Source organism: Balaenoptera ricei, chromosome 10 (assembly GCF_028023285.1).
Source record: "Balaenoptera ricei isolate mBalRic1 chromosome 10, mBalRic1.hap2, whole genome shotgun sequence".
NCBI classification, from domain to species: Eukaryota; Metazoa; Chordata; class Mammalia; order Artiodactyla; family Balaenopteridae; genus Balaenoptera; species Balaenoptera ricei.
In genome coordinates, this window is record NC_082648.1 from 103,907,389 (window position 1) to 103,933,258 (window position 25,870).

Consider the following 25,870-nt stretch of genomic DNA (forward strand, 5'->3'; position numbering starts at 1 on the left):
CCTGTTATTGACATCTTGTGTTCGTGTGGTGCCTTTGTTACAGTTGATGAGCCAATATCCATATGTCATTATTAACTAAAGTCCATAGTTGACATTGGGGTTCCCTCTCTGTGCTGTACATTCTGTGGGTTTGGACAAATGTATAATGATATGTATCCCCCATTATGGTATCACACAGAGTAGTTTCACTGCCCTAAAAATCCTCTGTGCTCCACCTGTTCATCCCTCCCTCTCCCTGAACCCTTGACAACCACTGGTCTTTTCACTGTCTCCATGGTTTTGCCTCTTCCAGAATGTCATTTCTGTGGAACCACACAGTGTGTAGTCTTTTCAGATCGGCTCTTTTCACTCAGGGAGAATTTCTTATTATTCTTGTTAGTTTTCACTCTGGCTTATGGGCCATCTCTCCTCTCCCCACCTTTCTTTCAGTTAGTGGTTACTTTTTATAGCACGTATTTATAACTTACCTAGACTCCCTTCAAATACTGTTGATCTTGGTGAGACAGCAGTGAGCGGTGGCTTGAAGCGAGATCTTAGTTCCCTGCCCAGGAAGTGAACCTGGGGAGCCTGGGTGAAAACCAGGAACCCCAGCCACTAGACCAGCTAGGGCTAGAGGCTAGAAGCAAAGCTGCCGTGGCGTTTGCCCCCGTTGAAAAATGCATTTCTCACGGAGGCAAAAACTGTAAAAACAGGTACAAAGTTTATTATTAGAGACACAGCACGACAACAAGTGGGAGAGCACACAGAGAAACAGTTTGCTTAGTTAAGACAGAAGCAGGGCAGAGATGCGCACGGGGAGAGAAAGGGTGTGGGCGTCCCCCCATAATGAGGAGGAGCCCAATAAAGAGGCGGTGAAGTCATTCATATCGGGCAGTTCTTCCGGGTCTCTGTTTACCTTTGGCCAATCACCTGGCTTCTTTTTCCACACGTGACCTGCCCTAGGCCCCTCCCCAGCATGCGTGCGCAACTTTTTTTCCAAGATGGGGTTTCAGCCCAGAGGCCTATGGGACGGCCTTAGCATCACCTGTTATGGGGTGGTGCCCCCTCCTTTTTGACCCCCAAGGAGGCTTACTGCGCGTGTGCAATCGGGGAGGTTTCCTTGACCTCAGGAATGGTCATCTTATCTCTTTACTCCGGCAGACCTCAGCTCCTGCTATTAACTTTGGCCTTGGAGTGTCTGGGGAAACAAAGCTCCAATTTACTCCGCCTGTCAGACTCCAGCTGTCCAGCCCAGGGGCCCATCTACCTCTACCTCACTGGTACACCACCTTCTGCTGCTGGCAGGCCCGTGTCTGAACGCAGGCATTCAGCATTTCCCGTTTCCCCCGCGGTTTACTGGAGGAGCACTGGCCGCTCTGCCAGGGCTGGGGGAGCCTTCAGCCTTCACCACGTCCCATGTCCGATGTCACCGGGGAAGCTGGGGAAGGGGTGGGTCGGTGGGCGGGCGGGCTCACCTTTGGTGTGGACGCTGTCTGGGCTCCTTGAGAGATAGCAACTCACTTCACACCTCCAGCGCCTTGGGAAGGAGCCGTTCCTCACCATTTTACAGATGAGGAAACAGAAGATCAGAGAAACTCGGCTCGCGGGTGGGAAAAGAGTTGGCTTGATAGATTTTTACAATGCTCTTCCATCTGAGAAACATGCCACGGAGCTCTGTCCTTGTCCTCGTCCTTCTCCCCTCTTCCCAGAGACCGTGGCGAAGACGTGGAGGGTGTGAGTTTACCCACTGCCTCTCAGCTTGGAAGGACAGCTAATGTGATCGATGACACGATCAAGGTGCAGAATGAGTTCCACTGACTGCAGTTCCGGCTGAGAGCCAATCAAACAAACGAGCTCACAGGAATAAGTGAGAAGCCCTACGTTCAAGTTCACAAAACCAAGCAGTACAGTTCGTTGAATGCAGCCTGGACAGCCTGGGTTGACTGCGTCACCAGTGGGATGCTCTCATGGCTCTCGTGCCCAGATTCTGGCTTTGGTCTTGTAGCTGACCTCTCGCATCCTCGCTGGCCCCTTCTGTTACGCCCCACCTTGCGGCCAGAGTCATCTTTTCCAAATGCAAATCTCGTAACCGTGGTGGCTCCCCATTTCCGTGTCAGTAGCTTCCTTCTGTAGCTTTGCTGGGGTCTCACCCTTCGCTCCCCACGTGGCCTTCCAGCCTCCGAATGGTCTTCTCCCGTCAGCCCCAGCTTCCTTGCGGCCCCTCCCGCCGCACTGGCCTTCATTCACGCCTGGAGTGTGCCTAGCTTCCTTCTCCCTGCGTCTAGGCCCGGGCCTCACGTCCTCTGCACGCAGAGGTCAGGTCAGGTCCTCAGGTCAGGCCCCCGTTCTGTGCCGTGACGGCTGTGCTCCCCAGGGCACAGCGAGCGCCCATGCGCATTTGCGTGGCCTGCGTGATGAACGTTTGCTTAACGACCAGACCGTCATCTCTGGACAGAAGGCCCGTGCTGTTCTCCTGCCCAGCTGTGTTGGGAGGCCTAGGACTGCCCCCGGGCCCCGTGACTCCCAGCATGTAGCTGTGCTCCCGGCCGTGATTCCTCCCAGCGTGGTCGTGTGAGGCGGCAGCGGCCAAGGGAGAAGGCCCAGGGGAACCCAGGCGCCAGCTGCCCGGAGTCCTGCCCTGGTGGAGTCGCAGGAGACGCCTAACTCCCCAGCAACGAGTTGGCACCGTCTGCCAGGAGCTCGTGTAGAGGCTCTGCGCCCGGGGTCTGTACCGAGGCTCTTCACATAGGTACCTCTGCCTGGCACAGACCGGCAGGAAAGCAGGAGCTCGGCGTAAACCACAGTGCTCAGCTGAGGCCAGCGAGCCATTCCTGCTGGTGCGGGAGAGGTGGGAAAACCCGAAATCCCCGGTCCCAGGCGCTGGCTGAGGGAGGGCCGACCTGGCAAACGGGCCTGTCTCAGGATGGCGGTCTCCGGCCTGCTTTTCCGCACCGTCTCTGCTCCGGCCTCGGGGTATTGTCTCACGCACGAGGCACGCAGGCAGTGTCCACTGCACAGAGGGAAGAGCTCCCGGTCTGCTGTGGTTCTGTTGATGCATCAGTTGCGTGGATTGGGTCATCAGGGTGCCTGAAATGGGGCCTCGTACCGCTGAGTTGTTCCAGACGCAGGTCCAGGGCAGGTGAGGGAGGCCAGTGTGGTTTGAGCCTAAGAAGGCAGCTGTCTCGGAGTGAGACTGGCCAGGAAAGGGGTGTGGGACTTGCTGAGGGCTTGCATCTCTGGTCTGGGGGCACAGCCCCTTGTCAGAGGTAAGAGGGAGTCTCAGTTCTCTGGGAGCTGGGAGTTTTAATAGGCGGGTGCTGGGGTCCTTCCGGCTAAGCCGATATGAGTGTATCTTCCAGCTCTTCTCTGAAATGCTCCTTCAGAAGAGTTGATTCTGCTTGTCAGCTGAAGAGCGCGGAAAATGCTGTTCGGTATTGCTGGAGGGTGAGGCGGGAACAGTAGCATGTGCGAGGCAAGCCTGGTGTGCATTTTTTGATTTTTTTCTGTGAAAAGGTAAGCAGAAAGGTAAAGTCCGTCTGCTACGGACTTCACTTTCTGTGAAACATTTCCCAAAAGGTCGTTGTATTCTTCAGACCTTCCTTCCTTCCCTCTGACCCGTAAGTTTTACATATTCTATCGTTTCTTAAAGACACAAAATCAAATCTCAGTTTGAAAGGATATGCATGTTTACTTTTCACGGAGTATTGTTAATATTATGACTGTTACTATTTCTGTAAATATACCACGTTCTTATTTACTTCCTATTTTGCCTGCCTAGTCATACATCTATTCAGCAGACATTTTCTGTGCCAGATGTGTTGCCGGCGCGGGTTTGGATGGCATGCTGGGGCGGCGCCCCTGCCTGAAGTGGGCAGAACCCACGGTCTCATCAGGGGCGCTGGTGGAGCCCTGCTGGGCAGCCTGAGTGCCAAGTGCCTCTCCTGAGGCCACAGAACATTCTTTTCCCCTCACACCTTCCATCTCAGCCTCTGGCTCTGGAATGTCCTTGGTGTGCCCTTCAAAGGCTTCCTGGCTGCTAAGCGGGGCCGTCCTCAGCCGACCACACTGTGCCCCTTCTGAAGGCTGGTCTTCTCTGCCCCCTGCTCCCTGCCTAAATCCAGATGCCAAGGCCACACCTGTCAATCTTCTCAGGTCCTTTCACAATACAGATTTTTTTTCTATACTCTCGGGTGTCATTCTTTTCTTATTATTTGGATTTTCAAGAGAACTCATCTCCCCTATCTGGGTTTTGAACAAACTGAGAAATAAAATAGTGGCAGATGGTCAAAGAATAACTTTTATTTCTTTTAAATGAGAAGCTTGAAATCCTGTCTTAGTGTGAGAGCCAAATAACCTGGCTGACTGAATCCCAGGATCATTCAGGCTGACCCACCCTGTCAGAGCCAGTGCTGGGCCTGGGCAGGACCCCCTCACGTGCATCAGAGCTGTACCAGGAAGCAGCCTTCTGGGGGTTGGGGGGAGCAGTCTTCTTGGGGGAGCAGCCTTCCCGGGGTGGGAGCAGCCTTCCTGGGGGAGCAGACTTCCTGGAGGAGCAGCCTCCCTAGGGAAGCAACCTTCCCAGAGGGAGCAGCCTTCCCAGGGGGAGCAGGCTTCCTGGGGTGGGAGCAGCCTTCCCTGGGGGAGCAGCCTCCCTAGGGAAGCAACCTTCCCAGGGGGAGCAACCTTCCCAGGGGGAGCAGCCTTCCCGGGGTGGGAGCAACCTTCCCAGGGGGAGCAGCCTTCCCAGGGTGGAAGCAGCCTTCCCAGGGGGAGCAACCTTCCCAGGGGGAGCAGCCTTCCCGGGGTGGGAGCAGCCTTCCCTGGGGGAGCAGCCTCCCTAGGGAAGCAACCTTCCCAGGGGGAGCAACCTTCCCAGGGGGAGCAGCCTTCCTGGGGTGGGAGCAGCCTTCCCAGGGGGAGCAGCCTCCCTAGGGAAGCAACCTTCCCAGGGGGAGCAACCTTCCCAGGGGGAGCAGCCTTCCTGGGGTGGGAGCAGCCTTCCCTGGGGGAGCAGCCTCCCTAGGGGAGCAGCCTTCCTGGGGGATCAGCCGATTCTGAGAGCTGGAAGGAGGGCTGAACCTACTGGCTGTTTAGTCTCCCAGGCTTAGCAGTTGAAGTTGCCTTCTTGGGGTGAGTATTTCTGGGGATGGAGATAGTGCAGGAGAGGCACCAACTGAGTTCCCTCCACTGGGAAGCAGACCCCGGGTTTGAGAGTGCTTCCTTCAGCTGGCTGTTTGCGTAACCATTAGGTCCCTTCTCGGCCAGGGGTGTGGCCCGCCTTGGAGCCCACAGCCCATCGGGACAGGCCAGCCCCCAGTGGAACCCCCGCTCCTTTGAGGATTCTCTTGGGACGCCGGGGAGAGGGCATTAGAGCCTGGTCCTGATGGCTTTGAAACGTGTCAGAATTGAACATTAATTCGATAACCTGCAAGGCCTCTACCTAAGGCTGCAAAACCACTCTTAGTTTATTTCTCATCCTTAATTATGTCCTGCTTGACTGTTCCACCTGGCTCATCAGAAATTCCACCATGAGGTGAAATGCCAGTGTATAAGCTTCCAACTACACAGCATGCCCCGAATTCGAGTATAAATCTCCTTGTGTTACCCAGTTTCAGAGAGAAATTGTCTTAAAGACCAACCCTTGTAAGTTCAAGTCCAAAGCCAGAATTTCCGTTGCCCATTAATGTCTAAGTCTGTGAAAGCTCACGGCTTGTGCTTACCTTGTGCTGCTGCCCTGTCTCGGCCGGAGGGGCGCCCGGTGTCTCACCGGGACACGCACGGGCCTTTCAGGGCCCAGAGGACCTGTCCATTGAGCGCCAGACTGTGAAAGCCCTCGCGTCACAAGACTTCAAAGTGTGGCAAAACCCACGAGCTTGTCGCCGTGTCTAGAGGACACATCACGCCGGGCCCCTGTGGCAGCCGCCCCGGGAGCACCGTCCCCCTGCGCAGAGCAGGGCGCATGTGGGGCCTCAGCGTTGCTCTGGGTCGGGGCACCGCACGGAGCTGTCCTCGGTTTTGCCCTCACGGGGATGTGACAGTTGGATCCAGAGGCTGTCGCTTGAAATCGACTTGGGGGAAACCTCAGCAAGAAGTTAGGAGTGAGTCTGCTCGTTTTCTGTTTCTGCGGGAAGGAGGCCCTTGTCGCCTTGTAGGCGTTTTGAGTTCTGTGTCATCGTGCTGCCACTCCTGCTCTAGCAGGAGGGGTGTGTGTGCGTGTGTGCGCACATGTGTTAAACCCAGAGAGCGCCGACCGTGCCGGGATCGGAGCCCCCCACGTCTGACTGCTCGGCCTTAGACGCTGCTGCTGGTGTGAAGGTCCTCCTCTCCCCCATGCTGTGTCGTTGGAGCCCCCCTCGCAGGTCCTGGGGCGGGTGGCACCGGGAGTGCTGTTCCCACGTCCCTGGGGCCTCCCCCGTGCCTCCCTGAGGACAAGCCATCCTCTCCCAACACCGGCCCAGCAGGAGCTCCCCTGAACCGCCGGGGCCCGAGGCCCCACGCGCTCACTCGAGTTCAAGGACCTGCAGGCGCAGCGCGTCGTGGCTTGAAACAACACACGTTTGTTACCTCATCGTCCTGGAGGCCAGAAGGCTGCCATGCACCTGGGGTGCTGGATCAAGGTGTAGATCAAGGCGTGGGCAGGGCTGCGTCCCTTCTGGGGCTTCAGGGAATAATTCGCTCCTTGGTCTCTTTTGTGTTGCTTGGGTGGTGACGCCTTTGCCCGCCTTCCACGTCCTCGGTGGCGAGTCAAGCGTCCTCGCAGCTCTGACTCTGAGTCTCCTGTCTCCTCCTCCACCTTCAAGGGCCCCGGGTCACACTGGGCCTACCTGGGCCATCCAGGATGCTTCCGCTGGTTCAGTCCCTTGCTTAGCAATCTTTGTCCCCCTTGCCTGGCTCCAGGAATGTGCCCTGGACACCTTACATGCATCTTACATCTTACCTGCAGTGTAAGTGCATCACTGCAGGAGTCCAGTTGAAACCCTCATTCTGCAAACGGTCCCTGAGCGCCGGCAGAGGCTCCTGAGGGCAGTTCTGTGGGGATGCCCTGGGGCGGGACACAGAGGGCGCCACCTTCTCCTCCGGCTGGTTTGTGTTCTCAGGTGATGACAGTGGGGCACCCGGCCTCCTGTCCCTGAGCCTTCATGCACCTGCCACTCACAGTGCTTCCGGAAGCCTCAGAGCAGCCCTACACGTCGGCACTGTCATTCTCACTTTACAGATAATGAAACTGCAGCCCAGAGGGGTGGTGTTACTTGCCAGCGTCACACAGCATCTACGTGATAGAGCTGGGCTCTCGTTCCAGGTCTGCCTGACTGGAGACCCCCCTCCCCCCGCCCAGTGCCCACACTGGTTTTCCTGTCTTAGTTTATGAACTTCTTCACCTGAGTTCACTGAGACTGAAGTCCCACGTTCACTCTGCGCTCACGCAGTGACCACGTCCTTGGCCCTGGGACGGCCGGCGTGACGCTGGTACTGCCAGGTCGCTGTTACAGGTCGGCCCCCCTGCAGCGCTGAGGGCTCTGCCCCTGTGCCAGTCAGAGCAACTTCCGGCCGGCTCTGGCCCTCAGTGGGCTGTCTGTTCAATTTAAATGTAAATGTCTGCATTTACATATAGACACGCCCCATTAAACGTTCCTGAGATTGGTGTGTTCCCCTGTGACATCAGGGGGTGTTGGACTTCACCTTCTGGTTCGTGCTGCACACTGGTGGTGTAACGCAGCCTAATGCCTTGTGCGTTGATCACTTTGTGAATCTGTTATGTTGTGAAACTGTTCACCTTTGTTCCCGCTGCCTTTTTCCCCTTTGGAAAGCGGGTTTTATTTTCCATGCATATGATATTCGTTGTTATTTTTCCCTTAGGACAACTACACGTTTGCTCAACCTGGGATTCAAATGAAAGTGAAAATCTTGGAAGAACTCGTGAGCCGGATCGATGGTAAGCCAGCTTCCTGGGCTCCCCTTTCCCTGCGGGGCGGGGGAGAAGGTGGTGGAAGGCTCAGGACTCGCCGGCCATCAGCTGACAGGATGCCGTCCTCGCCCAGCCCGTGGCCCCTGGCTTGCGCCTTCCACGCATCCTTCTGAGGCCACCCGCCGCTAGAGCAGGAGCCGCTGCCATTCCTTTTACGAAGGCGATATAATCAGAATTCAGTGCCGTCACTTTGCAGGAAGTAATGAGTGCGTCCTAGAAGCAGGCAGCTCTTACTCCTTATTAAGCCCGGTGATTGTCATAATCTGGGTGACAGCCGGGTTGTTTATGGCCGTCCTCTGGCACACTGTTCCTGCCTCTGCACACATTTTGCTATCAAGGATGCTGGCATAATTTCTCCACGGAATCCAATTAATTACCGAGTCTGAAAATAGCATCTTTAATATTACAGAAAAATTATAGTATGTGCTCGGCCATTTTAGATTATGCTTTCATGTTTAAGTGGGGGCTTTGAAATACTTTCTCCCCTCATCCTTAAAATAATTCCCCCTATGATGTGCTGACTGTCATATTGCAATAGCAGAGTTTAATTAAAGTTGAGAGATAATGCTGCCCATTTCAAGCATACTCTCCTGATAGTTTGTTAAATTAATGAACAGAGCATTAACAGAGGGATACCAAGCAGACCTGGGCATGGATTTGTGACACCAGCTGGCTGGTCAGTGGTGATGTGCAGAGAAGACACAGGCTGTGCCATCAGGAGCCCTGTGTGAGCTTGGTGGGTGACTTCACTGAACCTGCAGAGAAATCGTACTTTGCTTAAAACGTAGACACGCCGCCCGTGTTCCAGGGCTGCCTTCCAAGGACAGGCATATCCCGGCGTCTCTTCCCCTTGCTGTACCTTCAGCAGTAGAAAGTATATCGGTAATCATCTTCCCAAGAAAGGCACTTGGTTTGGGAAATGATGGAATGACATTATAAAATGGAATCATACAAATTATCAACTCCATTCTGTTCCTTGATTGAACCTGATTTTCAGTTGTATCTAATGGTTATTACCTAATTTCCATATTACGAAGTTCTACACAGTTCTTCCACTAATACTTTGATTCAGTATATTTAGTTGCTTTGCAGCTACCTATTCAAAGTACTGTTTTTGGCTTATGTAACTGCATTTATGTACATTTATGCTTAACTTCATGGTGAGATCTTTGTTGGACGCTCTTGGGTTTTTTCCCTGCTAGCAGTTTCACACCTTTCCCCCAGCCTCGTTTTGTTCTTTGAAATACGATTTGCAGGAGCTGTGAATTACACTTCCTTAGCAGTTCTTCTTTTCCTCCTGTGTCTCTTAGAAGGCAGATTTTGTATTTTTGTGGAGGTTGGAAAGTTGCGGTTGGTGCTTATTTGTTCCAGGGTTGCAGTCTGGGAAATAGTTGAGTTGATTTTCTCTGGTGCTGTGGTTTAGAAGAAGCACATCACAGGTTTGCTGGATGATGGTTTAAAAGAACAGCAGCAGCAACCACAGGAATCCCAACCGGATCTGGGCTTTTCAGTAAATCCCGTTTTTATTTTCCTGCAGCTTCTGAGGAGGGCATTTTCATCCTGTGGTTGTTTTGTTTAAATGATCAGTTCTTCACAACATAGGAGGCTCTTTTTGGTAATCGGTTAGACTTTGTAATCTGTTTGTAACTATTCTTCCAATGAAACCTGGAAGAACATCTGTGATGGCCTCAGAAGAAGAATTCCCAGGCTTTTCAAGCAGGAAGTATCAGAATTGACAGAGTTTGGGCTGTTACCCCTCAGCAGCCCCGGGGAGAAGTGTCCATAGGCCCCCTTCTCTCACTTTCCTCCTGGAGAAAGAATTTGTGGTCTTGGGACTGTGCAGGGACGGCAAGGATTTTATTAAAGGCAGGATACACTAGGAAGAAAATACTGCTTTAAAAAACAACAACAAAAAAAACCACGGCCCCATTTTTGCATTTCAGGGCAAGGACAGCATTGATTTCAGAACTTTTTGGCAATTTGGTGAAGGAACACCATTTCATGGACCTGTTATTAAGAAAGCTGAGGTTTCATGGGCTTGACCCAGATGGGAATAGTTTAGAAAAGAGCTAAATTGCTACACAAGGAAAAGTGAGAGGAATTTTGGGGTTCCAGTAGTAGTGTTGTAAGTCAGAAGAGAATGGAGAGGGAGAGGAGGGCAGAGGCACAGGGGTACAGGAGGGTGGCAGTGAGGGGAGGGCAGCGGGGGGTGGGGAAGATCAGGAGAGGGTCAGGGTCACTGTCTTATTTTCTAGTTGTGACAACTGGCTAAAGGATTTCTGAAAAGTACTCTTAAGTAGTTTTCTATTTTGAGTAGTGCGGTACCCTACTCTCTGTTACCCCCAAATCTTTAGAAAAAGTCTGTTCCCTAGACAGGAAGGTGGCGTGACTGAAGACAGAGGGTCGTGTCTGTAATGGAGGCCGAGCAGGAAGGTGATGGGCAGCAGCCTGAGAGACCGCCCGGTGGGTGGTAATTGTCTCGAGAGAGGTAGGCTGGCTAGTGAGAAGCCCCAGGGGAGTCTGTAATCTGTGGGGCAGAGCTTTCAGAACTTCCCACACAATGAGAGATGGAGCCTTGAGCCACTGAATTGGCAATGTCAAAGGTGAGAGTAGCAGGACCTTCCACTGCCAGTGGTGGTGGGCTAGGTAATTCCAACCAGATTTCTCACTAAAGAGACCTAAAAAATGGATAAGATTGTTTTTTAAAGCCAGCAAACAAACAAATGGGGGGTGGTGAGGAAGAATGAAAGAGAGAAAAAAAGAAAACAAAGAAGGTAAAAAGAAAACAAATTTCGTAAAAGCATTGAACTGCTAATAGGGAGACAAGAACTTCCTGGCCAGATTCTGGAAGAATGCTGGAACCAGAGAGATGAGCCCAGCCCTGAAGGCCACTGTTGTTCTGAGGGTTCTTGCTAATCCAGAAGAAAGAATCCCAACGTGGATTGTAGTTTTGACAGCTTCATGGAGGGAAAGGATCAAACCATAGCCTACCTGAGAATAGGAGTGCAGAAAATGCCCAGGTACTTTCTGAGACCCAGAAGACCAACTGTCAGGGTGGAACTGAAGTGAAACTGCCCTTGTGGAGTCTTGCAGGCCAGGTTTACATCACCTGAGAGGACCACGGTTGTTTGAACCTTGATTACGGCACTTCTCTACTGGAGTAGAGTGCTTGGGAGAAGCAAAAAAAAAATCTTTTCTGGAGGAAGTTACCAGAAAGTTGTTCCTCAAATTGTTTCTGCTTTTTTTTTTTTCCCATATAAAATGATCTACACATAGTCAAAGATACACACACATTCAAGACTTCTTAAGTGAGAACAAACAGAAACAACAGATAACAGAAACAGGCCCACAAGATGTTAAGTTTCTGTAATACTTACGCATAGACCATGAAACTATTCTCCTTACTATGTATGAAGAAATAGAAAAAAGAATCTTGAGAATGTTTGCCATGGTAGTGGGAAACTATATGATTTTACATAAAAGATTTGAAAAATACAATAACCAAATTAAAAAGTCAGTGGGCAGATTTAACAAATTACACATAGCTATAGAGAAAGTTAGTGAACTGGAAGATGGGTTGGAAGAAAATAGCCAAAACAAAACATGGAGAGATAAGAATATGCAAAATATAGAAAGTAAGAGATATAGAAGGTATGGTTAGAGAGCCTCATATGTACTTATTTGGAGTCATAGAAGGAGAGGAGGGAGAGTGAGTAAGAATCTGAAGAGATAATGATTCATTGTTTTCCAAAAGTACTGAAATAAACCAATTCACAGATTGAAGAGCCCATTGAATCCTCAGGAGAATAAAGAGAAAACTGTATGTAAACACATCACAGTAAAATTCAATTGAAGACTAATTCTTGAGGCAGCGAGAGTAAGAGATTATTTTCTAAGAATGGCTGTCTGAGAACTGTCTTCTCAACGAAAGGACAAGAAGATATGTTCAATGTGCAGGAAGAATGATAACTGTCACCGTAGTGTCGACATCCAGCAGAAATACCCTTCAAGAATGAATTTGAAAGTCCAAGAGGCCACCTAAATCTGAATTGTTTCTCACTGCCTCCAAGAAGCTGTGTAATCACGAAGGAAAGCAGACGAAGCACACACACCTACCCTTGCAGCATAAGCAGGGGACCACAATTACTGTGAACTTCAGCGCCCTTGGAAATCGGCAGGTCAGCACCCCATCCAGCCTGGGGAGAGTCAGGTGGTCAGTGGGAAAAGGAGTGGGTATATGGGCAGCTTAGGAGTAGAACCAGATGAAATCACCACAGGAAGACGAAATCCCACCGAGAATGGGAAAATACTGAGACTGGGTCTGAGGTCTGGGAGATCAAAGCACTGGCTCTTGGGAAACTGGAAAGGATTTGGGAGTTCTGGATGAGTGTCTGCTACGACCTTAGCAGAACCCATTTCTAACAGTTACCTGCCTCTACGAGGTGAATTCTTAGGTCACATTTTTTCGGCGAGGGCTTGCCTAGGGATTTCTTGTTTCTGTCAAACTGCGCTTTATTTTAGCCCTGGAGCAGAGCAAGCCACTTCTTGTGCAAATGTGTCACTGCCATAGGCCGGTCAGCCTCCAGCAGGCCACCTCGTAGCCCAGCTGAGGGACATTTGGTGTTTCTTTGGGGCACTCTGGCTGCGGGTGGGCAGATGGAAGGATTGAGTCTGGGAGACCAGGGGCAGAAGCTGTTGATAATCGGGTGAGACAGAGCTTATCCGACAAAGGCCAGCGTGTGGCCTTGAGGAAGGGGGTGGCCTGGAGTCAGTATTCACGTAGCTCTCATTCGTCCAAAAAGCAGCCTCAGACCTTTTTTTAAAAAACATTGATTTCTTAATCTCTTATCAAATGTAGTTTCTTCTTCTCTCTCGGGGAGAAATAGCTTGAGCCTTGGTGTTAGATGTGGTTCCCGGTCCTCTGTTCTTCTGGGGCCGCCTTGCACGACGCTCAGGCTTTTTCTGGGAAAGGCTGTGCACAGAGCTCTCGTTCAGAGAAACGCCAGGCGGCATCAGCGCTTCCGTGAGACCACCCACCATCGCGTGGTCGTTCGTGTCCAAGCCTCAGGGCCTCCAGTAGACAAGGGCTGGTTGGTCGGTCTTATTGGCTGCAGCCCGCAAACGCTAGGGTCTTCACCACGTCCTCGGGTTCTGCTCACACACGCCGGAGCAGTGGTGGGCGTGTGGGGCCTGCGGTGCTTGTTCCCTGTGCCTGCAGACCCTGGAGGGGACCCGTAAGCAGAGGGGTGCGCGCGCGTGCGCCCTGGGCGAGCAGGTCTGCCTGCCACGCGCGGCGGGATGCTGACGTCCGGGGATGGGTTTTGCACTGGGTGCTGTGCCGTTTCACTCTGACCTCTGATGCGTTTCCCGCATCCCTGTCCCGGGCAGGGGCCAGCCTCCTGCGGTGCCCCTGACTCCCTCTGTGTTGCTGCTGCCTCCCCGCTTCGCCTTCCCTCTCCCATCAGCACCAGCTCCCTCTCCTCTGTGGGCTGCCACCACTCCTTGCCTGAGTGCACACGCTGTGTCCTCTGCTGCTTCGGGGTGGGTTAGACCTGAACCCTCTCGCGCAGTGTCCGAGCACACGGCCTGGTACCAGGAGTGCATCAAAGGCGCGTGTGGGCCAGACTCTGAGTGATGGGGGTAAAAGTCCCCGTTGGGCGGAAGCCAGGTACCACTGTTGCTGGCCAAACAGACCTAACCCTAACCCTAACCCTAACCCTAACCCTAGCCCTAGCCCTAGCCCTGACCCTGACCCTGACCCTGACCCTAGCCCTGACCCTGACCCTGACCCTGATCCTGGCCCTGGCCCTGGCCCTGACCCTGACCCTGACCCTGACCCTGACCCTAACCCTAACCCTGGCCCTGGCCCTGGCCCTGGCCCTGGCCCTGGCCCTGGCCCTAAGCCCCAACAGACAGCCTGTAAACCTCAGCAGCTCAAGCAACACACGTTTGTGTCTCACCCACATGGCACATCCTTTGTGGCTTTGCCCAGGGCTCTGGTCTGTGTTGTCCTCACCTGGGGACTCAGGCTGATGGAGCAGCCGCCTTCAGGAGTTTGCTGGCCCAGTTCCTGTGATGGAGGGAAAAACTATGGGGATTGTTCACAGGCTCTTTGTGCTTCCGAAAGAAAGTGGTCCCCGGTGCTCGGCTGCATTTCATTGGCCAAACCGAGTCACGTGCTGCAACAAAAGTCAGGAGGAAAGGAAAGGGCCCTCCTGCCTGGGCCGGGCGAGCCTGGCCCCGAGACTGGGGACAGAGTAATGGGTGAGGCATAGAGAGAAGTTCAGAGGTAAGAGCGGGTGCTCTCAGCATTTCTGTTAAATCAGTCTGTTCTCTACTTATGAAACAATTTTTGTACATAAGATTAACAGTTCATGCCAATCATTTAGTAATTTACTGCTTCAATAATAAATATACGTTAACACACCATGGGCTGATAGAATTTCAACGTACAGAGTACTGGAGGAGATTTTCACTCCAGATTACACCTGGAATGTTTACACATATTTGAAAGTGAGATTTCACATTTTTGCCGTGTATCCGAGTGACACACCTTGTACCTTTATTGTCCTTATGTCTGTTACATCTGATGTCAATCTTTGAGGTTGCACGATCCCTAGTTGCCCCCAAGTTCAGCCCTTGGGCTCTTCGAGAGGCTGCAGTCAGAGCCCCTGTGACTGAATCCAGGGGCTGGGCCCCCTGTGGGGCAGCCTCACCTTGGGATTCTATGCTCATGCATCTTTTGTGACATAAGATAATGTAAATGGAATATTTTTGCTATCTTTTTTTTTTTATTTTTTTTATTTTTAGCTGTGTTGGGTCTTCGTTTCTGTGCGAGGGCTTTCTCTAGTCGCGGCGAGCGGGGGCCACTCTTCATCGCGGTGCACGGGCCTCTCACTATCGCGGCCTCTCTTGTTGCGGAGCACAGGCTCCAGACGCGCCGGCTCAGTAGTTGTGGCTCACGGGCCCAGTTGCTCCGCCGCACGTGGGATCTTCCCAGACCAGGGCTCGAACCCGCGTCCCCTGCATCGGCAGGCAGACTCTCAACCACTGCGCCACCAGGGAAGCCCAGAATATTTTTGCTATCTTTTGATTGAAAACACCGTGAGAACCTGTTTCAGTTTTTTTTTTTTAATAGATCCTTATTGGAGTATAATTGCTTCATAATACTGTGTTAGTTGATGTTACACAACAAAGCAAATCAGCCATATGCATACACATGTCCCCATATCCCCTCCCTCTTGAGCCTCCCTCCCATCCTCACTATCCCACCCCTCTAGGTCATCACAAAGCACTGAGCCGATCTCCCTGTGCTATGCTGCTGCTTCCCACCAGCCAACTGTTTTACATTCGGTAGTGTGTATATGTCGATGCTATTCTCACTTTGCCCCAGCTTCGCCCTCCCACCCCATGTCCTCAAGTCCATTTTCTATGTCTACCTCTTTATTCCTGCCCTGCAACTAGGTTCATCAGTACCAATTTTTTTTTTTTTTTTTTTTTTAGATTCCATATATATGTGTTAGCATACGGTATTTGTTTTTCTCTTTCTGACTTACTTCACTCTGTATGACAGACTCTAGGTCCATCCACCTCACTACAAGTAACTCAATTTCATTTCTTTTTATGGCTGAGTAATATTCCGTTGTATATATGTGCCACATCTTGTTTCTCCGTTCATCTGTCGATGGACACTTAGGTTGCTTCCATGTCCTGGCTATTGTAAATAGTACTGCAGTGAACATTGTGGTACATGACTCTTTTTGAATTATGGTTTTCTCAGGGTATATGCCCAGTAGTGGGATTGCTGTGTCATATGGTAGTACTATTTTTCATTTTTCAAGGAACCTCCATACTGTTTTCCATAGTGGTTGTATCAGTTTACATTCCCACCAACAGTGCAGGAGGGTTCCCTTTTCTCCACACCCTTTCCAGCATTTATTGTTTCTAGATTTTTTGATAATGGCCATTCTGACTGGCGTGAGGTGATACCTCATTGTAGTTTTGATTTGCATTTCTCTAATCATTAGTGATGTTGAGCAGCTTTTCATGTGCCTCTTGGCCATCTGTATGTCTTCCTTGGTGAAATGTCTATTTAGGTCTTCCACCCATTTTTTAATTGGATTGTTTGTTTTTTTTGATATTGAGCTCCATGAGCTGTTTGTATATTTCGGAGATTAACCCTTTGTTGTTTCATCTGCAAATATTTTCTCCCATTCTGAGGGATGTCTTTTCATCTTGTTTATGGTTTCCTTTGCTGTGCAAAAGCTTTTAAGTTTAATTAAGTCCCATTTGTTTATTTTTGTTTTTATTTCCGTTACTCTAGGAGGTGGGTCAAAAAAGATCTTGCTGTGGTTTGTGTCAAAGGGCGTTTTTCCTGTGTTTTCCTCTAAGAGTTTTATAGTGTTTGGTCTTACATTTAAGTCTTTAATCCGTTTGGAGTTTATTTTTGTGTATGGTGTTAGGTAGTGTTCTAATTTCATTCTTTTACATGTAGCTGTCTAGATTTCCCAGCACCACTTATTGAAGAGGCTGTCTTTTCTCCATTGTATGTTCTTGCTTCCTTTGTTGTAAATTAGGTGCCCGTATGTGCACGGGTTTATCTCTGGGCATTCTATCCTGTACCATTAATCTATATTTCTGTTTTTGTGCCAGTACATACTGTCTTGATTACTGTAGCTTTGTGGTATAGTTTGAAGTCAGGGAGCCTGATTCCTCCAGCTCTGTTTTTCTTTCTCAAGATTGCTTTGGCTATTCGGGGTCTTTTGTGTTTCCATACGAATTGTAAAATTTTTTGTTCTAATTCTGTGAAGAATGCCATTGGGAGTTTGATAGGGATTGCACTGAACCTGTAGATTGCTTTGGGTAGTATAGTCGTTTTCACAATATTGATTCTTCCAATCCAAGAATATGGTATATTTCTCCATCTGTTTGTGTCATCTTTGATTTCTTTCTTCAGTGTTTTATAGTTTTCTGAGTACAAGTCTTTCTCCTCCTTAGGCAGGTTTATTCCTAGCTATTTTATTCTTTTTGTTGCAGTGGTAAATAGGAGTGTTTCCTTAATTTCTCTTTCTGATTTCTTGTTGTTGGTGTACAGGAATGCCAGAGATTTCTGTGCATTAATTTTGTGTCCTGCAACCTTACCAAATTCATTGATTAGTTCTAATAGTTTTCTGGTGGCATCTTTAGGATTTTCTATATATAGTATCATGTCATTGGCAAACAGTGACAGTTTTACTTCCTCTTTTCCAATTTGTATTCCTTTTATTTCTTTTTCTTCTCTGATTGCTGTGGCTAGGACTTCCAAAACTATGTTGAATAATAGTGACAAGAGTGGACATCCTTGTCTTGTTCTTGATCTTAGAGGAAACGCTTTCAGTTTTTCACCATTGAGTATGATGCTTGCTGTGGGTTTGTCATATATGGCCTTTCTTATGTTGAGGTAGGTTCCCTCTGTGCCCATTTTCTGGAGAGTTTTATCATAAATGGGTGTTGAATTTTGTCAAAAGCTTTTTCTGCATCTATTGAGTTGATCATATGGTTTTTATTCCTTAATTTGTTAATGTGGTGTATCACATTGATTGATCTGCATATATTGAAGAATCCTTGCATCACTGGGATAAATCCCACTTGATCATGGTGTATGGTCCTTTTAATGTGCTGTTGGATTCTGTTTGCTAGTATTTTGTTCTGGATTTTTGCATCTATGTTCATCAGTGATATTGGTCTATAATTTTCTTTTTTTGTGATACCTTTTTCTGGTTTTGGTATCAGGGTGATGGTGGCTTTGTAGAATGAATTTGGGAGTGTTCCTTCCTCTGCAATTTTTGGAAGAGTTTGAGAAGGATCGGTGTTAGCTCTTCTCTAAATGCTTGATAGAATTCACCTGTGAAGCCATCTGGTCCTGGACTTTTGTTTATTGGAAGATTTTTAATTACGGTTTCAATTCCATTACTTGTGATGGGTCTGTTTATATTTTCTAATTCTTTCTGGTTCAGTCTTGGAAAGTTGTAACTTTCCAAGAATTTGTCCATTTCTTTGTGGTTGTCCATTTTATTGGCAAAGAGTTGTTTGTAGTAGTCTCTTATAATCCTTTGTATTTCTGCAGTGTCAGTTGTGATTTCTCCTTTTTCATTTGTAATTTTATTGATTTGCATCCTCTCCCTTTTTTTCTTGATGAGTCTGGCTAAGGGTTTATCAATTTTGTTTATCTTCTCAAAGAACCAGCTTTTAGTTTTATTGATCTTTGCTATTGTTTTCTTCGTTTCTATTTCATTTATTTCTGCTCTGATCTTTATGATTTCTTTCCTTCTACTGACTTTGGGTTTTCTTTGTTCTTCTTTCTCTGGTTGTTTTAAGTGTAGGGTTAGATTTTTTATTTGAGATTTTTCTTGTTTCTTGAGGTGAGATTGTATTGCTATAAACTTCCCTCTTAGAACTGCTTTTGCTGCCTTCCATATGTTTTGGATCATCCTGTTTTCATTGTCATTTGTTTCTATGTACTTTTTTATTTCTTCTTTGATTTCTCCAGTGATCTCTTGCGTATTTAGTAGCGCACTGTTTAGCCTCCATGTATTCGTGTTTTTTATAGTTTTTTCTTTTTTTTTTTTTTTTTTTTAATGTCTGAAACATTTACATTAACATGTTTCCATACAAATAACCCAATGAAGGTTTAGTATTAGTTGTTTTGTTTGTTTTTTTATACTGCAGGTTCTTATTAGGCATCAGTTTTATACACATCAGTGTATACATGTCAATCCCAATCGCCCAATTCAGCACACCACCATCCCCACCCCACCGCAGTTTTCCCCCCTTGGTGTCCATATGTCCATTCTCTCCATCTGTGTCTCAACTTCTGCCCTGCAAACTGGCTCATCTGTACCATTTTTCTAGGTTCCGCATACATGCATTAATATACGATATTTGTTTTTCTCTTTCTGACTTACTTCACTCTGTATGACAGTCTCTAGATCCATCCACGTCTCAACAAATGACTCAATTTCGTTCCTTTTTATGGCTGAGTAATATTCCATTGTATATATGTACCACATCTTCTTTATCCATTCGTCTGTTGATGGGCATTTAGGTTGCTTCCATGACCTGGCTATTGTAAATAGTGCTGCAATGAACATTTGGGTGCATGTGTCTTTTTGAATTACGGTTTTCTCTGGGTATATGCCCAGTAGTGGGATTGCTGGGTCATATGGTAATTCTATTTTTAGTTTTTTAAGGAACCTCCATATTGTTCTCCATAGTGGCTGTATCAATTTACATTCCCACCAACAGTGCAAGAGGGTTCCCTTTTCACCACACCCTCTCCAGCATTTGTTGTTTGTAGATTTTCTGATGATGCCCATTCTAACAGGAGTGAGGTGATACCTCATTGTAGTTTTGATTTGCATTTCTCTAATAATTAGTGATGTTGAGCATCTTTTCATGTGCTTCGTGGCCATCTGTATGTCTTCTTTGGAGAAATGTCTATTTAGGTCTTCTGCCCATTTTTGGATTGGGGTGTTTGTTTCTTTGATATTGAGCTGAATGAGCTGTTTATATATTTTGGAGATTAATCCTTTGTCCGTTGATTCATTTGCAAATATTTTCTCCCATTCTGAGGGTTGTCTTTTCGTCTTGTTTATGGTTTCCTTTGCTGTGCAAAAGCTTTGAAGTTTCATTAGGTCCCACTTGTTTATTTTTGTTTTTATTTCCATTACTCTAGGAGGTGGATCAAAAAAGATCTTGCTGTGATTTATGTCAAAGAGTGTTCTTCCTATGTTTTCCTCTAAGAGTTTTATAGTGTCCAGTCTTATATTTAGGTCTCTAATCCATTTTGAGTTTATTTTTGTGTATGGTGTTAGGGAGTATTCTAATTTCATTCTTTTACATGTAGCTGTCCAGTTTTCCCAGCACCACTTATTGAAGAGACTGTCTTTTCTCCATTGTATATCTTTGCCTCCTTTGTCATAGATTAGTTGACCATAGGTGCGTGGGTTAATCTCTGGGCTTTCTATCTTGTTCCATTGATCTATGTTTCTGTTTTTGTGCCAGTTCCATATTGTCTTGATTACTGTAGCTTTGTAGTATAGTCTGAAGTCAGGGAGTCTGATTCCTCCAGCTCCATTTTTTTGCCTCAAGACTGCTTTGCCTATTCGGGGTCTTTTGTGTCTCCATACAAATTTTAAGATGATTTGTTCTAGCTCCGTAAAAAATGCCATTGGTAATTTGATAGGGATTGCATTGAATCTGTAGATTGCTTTGGGTAGTATACTCATTTTCACAATGTTGATTCTTCCAATCCAAGAACATGGTATATCTCTCCATCTGTTGGTATCATCTTTAATTTCTTTCATCAGTGTCTTATAGTTTTCTGCATACAGGTCTTTTGTCTCCCTAGGTAGGTTTATTCCTAGGTATTTTATTCTTTTTGTTGCAATGGTAAATGGGAGTGTTTCCATAATTTCTCTTTCAGATTTTTCATCATTAGTGTATAGGAATGCAAGAGATTTCTGTGCATTAATTTTGTATCCTGCAACTTTACCATATTCATTAATTAGCTCTAGCAGTTTTCTGGTGGCAGTTTTAGGATTCTCTATGTATAGTATCATGTCATCCGCAAACAGTGACAGTTTTACTTCTTCTTTTCCAATTTGTATTCCTTTTATTTCTTTTTCTTCTCTGATTGCCGTGGCTAGGACTTCCAAAACTATGTTGAATAATAGTGGTGAGAGTGGACATCCTTGTCTCGTTCCTGATCTTAGAGGAAATGCTTTCAGTTTTTCACCATTGAGAATGATGTTTGCTGTGGGTTTGTCATATATGGCCTTTATTATGTTGAGGTAGGTTCCCTCTATGCCCACTTTCTGGAGAGTTTTTATCAGAAATGGGTGTTGAATTTTGTCAAAAGCTTTTTCTGCATCTATTGAGATGATCATATGGTTTTTATTCTTCAATTTGTTAATATGGTGTATCACATTGATTGATTTGCGTATATTGAAGAATCCTTGCATCCCTGGGATAAATCCCACTTGATCGTGGTGTATGATCCTTTTAATGTGTTGTTGGATTCTGTTTGCTAGTATTTTGTTGAGGATTTTTGCATCTATATTCATCAGTGATATTGGTCTGTAATTTTCTTTTTTTGTAGTGTCTTTGTCTGGTTTTGGTATCAGGGTGATGGTGGCCTCATAGAATGAGTTTGGGAGTGTTCCTTCCTCTGCAATTTTTTGGAAGAGTTTGAGAAGGATGGGTGTTAGCTCTTCTCTAAATGTTTGATAGAATTCACCTGTGAAGCCATCTGGTCCTGGACTTTTGTTTGTTGGAAGATTTTTAATCACAGTTTCAATTTCATTACTTGTGATTGGTCTGTTCATATTTTCTATTTCTTCCTGGTTCAGTCTTGGAAGGTTATACCTTTCTAAGAATTTGTCCATTTCTTCCAGGTTGTCCATTTTATTGGCATAAAGTTGCTTGTAGTAGTCTCTTAGGATGCTTTGTATTTCTGCAGTGTCTGTTGTAACTTCTCCTTTTTCATTTCTGATTTTATTGATTTGAGTCCTCTCCCTCTTTTTCTTGATGAGTCTGGCTAATGGCTTATCAATTTTGTTTATCTTCTCAAAGAACCAACTTTTAGTTTTATTGATCTTTGCTATTGTTTTCTTTGTTTCTATTTCATTTATTTCTGCTCTGATCTTTATGATTTCTTTCCTTCTGCTAACTTTGGGTTTTGTTTGTTCTTCTTTCTCTAGTTTCTTTAAGTGTAAGGTTAGATTGTTTACTTGAGCTTTTTCTTGTTTCTTTAGGTAGGCTTGTATAGCTATAAACTTCCCTCTTAGAACTGCTTTTGCTGCATCCCATAGGTTTTGGGTCGTCGTGTTTTCATTGTCATTTGTCTCTAGGTATTTTTTGATTTCCTCTTTGATTTCTTCAGTGATCTCTTGGTTATTTAGTAACGTATTGTTTAGCCTCCATGTGTTTGTCCTTTTTACGTTTTTTTCCCTGTAATTCATTTCTAATCTCATAGCGTTGTGGTCAGAAAAGATGCTTGATATGATTTCAATTTTCTTAAATTTACTGAGGCTTGATTTGTGACCCAAGATGTGATCTATCTTGGAGAATGTTCCGTGCGCACTTGAGAAGAACGTGTAATCTGCTGTTTTTGGATGGAATGTCCGATATATATCAATTAAATCTATCTGGTCTATTGTGTCATTTAAAGCTTCTGTTTCCTTATTTATTTTCATTTTGGATGATCTGTCCATTGGTGTAAGTGAGGTGTTAAAGTCCCCCACTATTATTGTGTTACTGTCGATTTCCTCTTTTATAGCTGTTAGCAGTTGCCTTATGTATTGAGGTGCTCCTATGTTGGGTGCATATATATTTATAATTGTTATATCTTCTTCTTGGATTGATCCCTGGATCATTATGTAGTGTCCTTCCTTGTCTCTTGTAACATTCTTTAATTTAAAGTCTATTTTATCTGATATGAGTATAGCTACTCCAGCTTTCTTTTGATTTCCATTTGCATGGAATATCTTTTTCCATCCCATCACTTTCAGTCTGTATGTGTCCCTAGGTCTAAAGTGGGTCTCTTGTAGACAGCATATATATGGGTCTTGTTTTTGTATCCATTCAGCCAGTCTATGTCTTTTGGTTGGGGCATTTAATCCATTCACGTTTAAGGTAATTATCGATATGTATGTTCCTATGACCATTTTCTTAATTGTTTTGGGTTTGTTTTTGTAGGTCCTTTTCTTCTCTTGTGTTTCCCACTTAGAGAAGTTCCTTTAGCATTTGTTGTAGAGCTGGTTTGGTGGTGCTGAATTCTCTTAGCTTTTGCTTGTCTGTAAAGCTTTTGATTTCTCCATCAAATCTAAATGAGATCCTTGCCGGGTAGAGTAATCTTGGTTGTAGGTTCTTCCCTTTCATCCCTTTAAGTATATCATGCCACTCCCTTCTGGCTTGCAGAGTTTCTGCTGAGAAATCAGCTGTTAACCTTATGGGAGTTCCCTTGTATGTTATTTGTCGTTTTTCCCTTGCTGCTTTCAATAATTTTTCTTTGTCTTTAATTTTTGCCACTTTGATTACTATGTGTCTCGGCGTGTTTCTCCTTGGGTTTATCCTGTATGGGACTCTCTGTGCTTCCTGGACTTGGGTGGCTCTTTCCTTTCCCATGTTAGGGAAGTTTTCGACTATAATCTCTTCAAATATTTTCTCTGGTCCTTTCTCTCTCTCTTCTCCTTCTGGGACCCCTATAATGCGAATGTTGTTGCGTTTAATGTTGTCCCAGAGGTCTCTTAGGCTGTCTTCATTTCTTTTCATTCTTTTTTCTTTAGTCTGTTCCGCAGCAGTGAATTCCATCATTCTGTCTTCCAGGTCACTTATCCGTTCTTCTGCCTCAGTTATTCTGCTATTGATTCCTTCTAGTCTAGTTTTCATTTCAGTTATTGTATTGGTCATCTCTGTTTGTTTGTTCTTTAGTTCTTCTAGGTCTTTGTTAATCATTTCTTGCATCTTCTCAATCTTTGCCTCCATTCTTATTCCAAGGTCCTGGATCATCTTCACTATCATTATTCTGAATTCTTTTTCTGGAAGGTTGCCTATCTCCACTTCATTTAGTTGTTTTTCTGGGGTTTTTTCTTGTTCCTTCATCTGGTACATAGCCCTCTGCCTTTTCATCTTCTCTATCTTTCTGTAACTGTGGTTTTTGCTCCACAGGCTGCAGGATTATAGTTTTTCTTGCTTCTGTTGTCTGCCCTCTGGTGGTTGAGGCTATCTAAGAGGCTTGATGGGAGGCTCTGGTGGTGGGTAGAGCTGACTGTTGCTGTGGCGGTCAGAGCTCAGTAAAACCTTAATCCACTTGACTGTTGATGGGTGGGGCTGGGTTCCCTCCCTGTTGCTGTGGCGGTCAGAGCTCAGTAAAACCTTAATCCACTTGACTGTTGATGGGTGGGGCTGGGTTCCCTCCCTGTTGGCTGTTTTGCCTGAGGCAACCCAACACTGGAGCCTACCCGTGCTCTTTGGTGGGGTTAATGGCAGACTCTGGGAGGGCTCACGCCAAGGAGAACTTCCCAGAACCTCTGCTGCCAGTGTCCTTATCCCCACGGTGAAACAGAGCCACCACTCGCCTCTGCAGGAGACCCCCCAACACCAGCAGGTAGGTCTGGTTCAGTCTCCCCCAGGCTCACTGCTCCTTCCCCTGGGTCCTGATGCACACATTACTTTGTGTGTGCCCTCCAAGAGTGGGGTCTCTGTTTCCCCCAGTCCCGTCAAAGTCCTGCAATCCAATTCCCACTAGGCTTCACAGTCTGATTCTGTAGGAATTCCTCCTCCCGTTGCCTGACCCCCAGGTTGGGAAGCCTGACGTGGGGCTCAGAACCTTTACTCCAGTGGGTGGACTTCTGTGGTATAAGTGTTCGCCAGTCTGTGAGTCACCCACCCAGCAGTTACGGGGTTTGATTTTACTCTGCTTGCGCCCCTCCTACCGTCTCACTGTGGCTTCTCCTCTGTCCTTGGACGTGGGGTATCCTCCTTGGTGAAGTCCAGGGTCTTCCTGTCAACGATGGTCCAGCAGTCAGTTGTGATTCTGGTGCTCTCGCAAGAGGGAGTGACAGCACGTCCTTCTACTCCGCCATCTTGGTTAATCTCTATAGTTTTTTCTTGTAATTGATTTCCAATCTCATAGTGTTGTGGTCAGAAAAGATGCTTGATATGACTTTCAATTTTCTTAAATTTACTGAGGCTTGATTTGTGACCCAAGATGTGATCTATCCTGGAGAATGTTCCATGTGCACTTTAGAAGAAAGTGTATTCTGCCACTTTTGGGCGGGATGTTCTGTAAATATCAATTAGATCTATCTGGTCTGTTGTGTCATTTAAAGTTTGTGTTTCCTTATTTATTTTCTGTTTGGATGATCTGTCCATTGGTGTAAGTGCGGTGTTAAAGTCCCCCACTATTATTGTGTTACTGTCTATTTCTCCTTTCATGGTTGTTAATATTTGCCTTATGTATTGAGGTGCTCCTATGTTGGGCACATAAACATTTATAATTGTTATATCTTCTTCTTGGATTGATCCTTTGATCATTATGTAGTGTCCCTCCTTATCTCTTATAACAATCTTTATTTTAAAGTCTATTTTATCTGATATGAGTGTTGCTACTCCAGCTTTCTTTTGATTTATATTTGCATGGAATATCTTTTTCCATCCCTTCATTTTCAGTCTGTATGGGTCCCTAGGTCTGAAGTGGGTCTCCTGTAGACAGCATATATATGGGTCTTGTTTTTGTATCCATTCAACCAGTCTGTGTCTTTCGGTTGGGGAATTTAATCCATTTACATTCAAGGTTATTATTGATATGTATGTTCCTATTACCATTTTCTTAATTGTTTTGGGTTTGTTTTGTGGGTCTTTTTCTTCTCTTGTGTTTACCACTTAGAGAAGTTTCTTTAACATTTATTGTAAAGCTGGTTTGGCGGTGCTGAATTGTCTTAGCTTTTGCTTGTCTGAAAAGCTTTTGATTTCTCCATCGAATCTGAATGAGATCCTTGCTGGGTAGAGTAATCTTGGTTGTAGATTTTTCTCTCTCATCACTTTAAGTATATCCTGCCACTCCCTTCTGGCCTGCAGAGTTTCTGCTGAAAATTCAGCTGATAACCTTGTGAGCATTCCTTTGTATGTTATTTTTTGGGTTTTCCTCGCTGCTTTTAATATTTTTTCTTTGAATTTAATTTTTGTTAGTTTGATTACTATGTGTCTTGGCGTGTTTCTCCTTGGGTTTATCCTGTATGGGGACTCTCTGTGCTTCCTGGACTTGGGTGACTGTTTCCTTTCCCATGTTAAGGAAGTTTTCAACTATAATCTCTTCAAATATGTTCTCAGACCCTTTCTTTTTCCCTTCTTCTTCTGGGACCCCTATAATTCGAATGTTGGTGC

The 25,870-nt window shown here is 46.5% G+C and overlaps 1 protein-coding gene across 3 annotated transcripts in view; it reads left to right on the top strand.

Moving 5' to 3' along the window:
- Nucleotides 1–25,870, top strand: part of TBC1D22A (TBC1 domain family member 22A) — a 318,315-nt gene that overhangs the window by 196,957 nt on the left and 95,488 nt on the right. For all 3 annotated transcript variants that reach the window (XM_059937195.1, XM_059937194.1, XM_059937196.1), the window contains one exon: nt 7,837–7,912. In XM_059937195.1, coding sequence (XP_059793178.1) covers nt 7,837–7,912 — 76 coding nt within the window. The remainder of the gene's footprint in view (nt 1–7,836; nt 7,913–25,870) is intronic.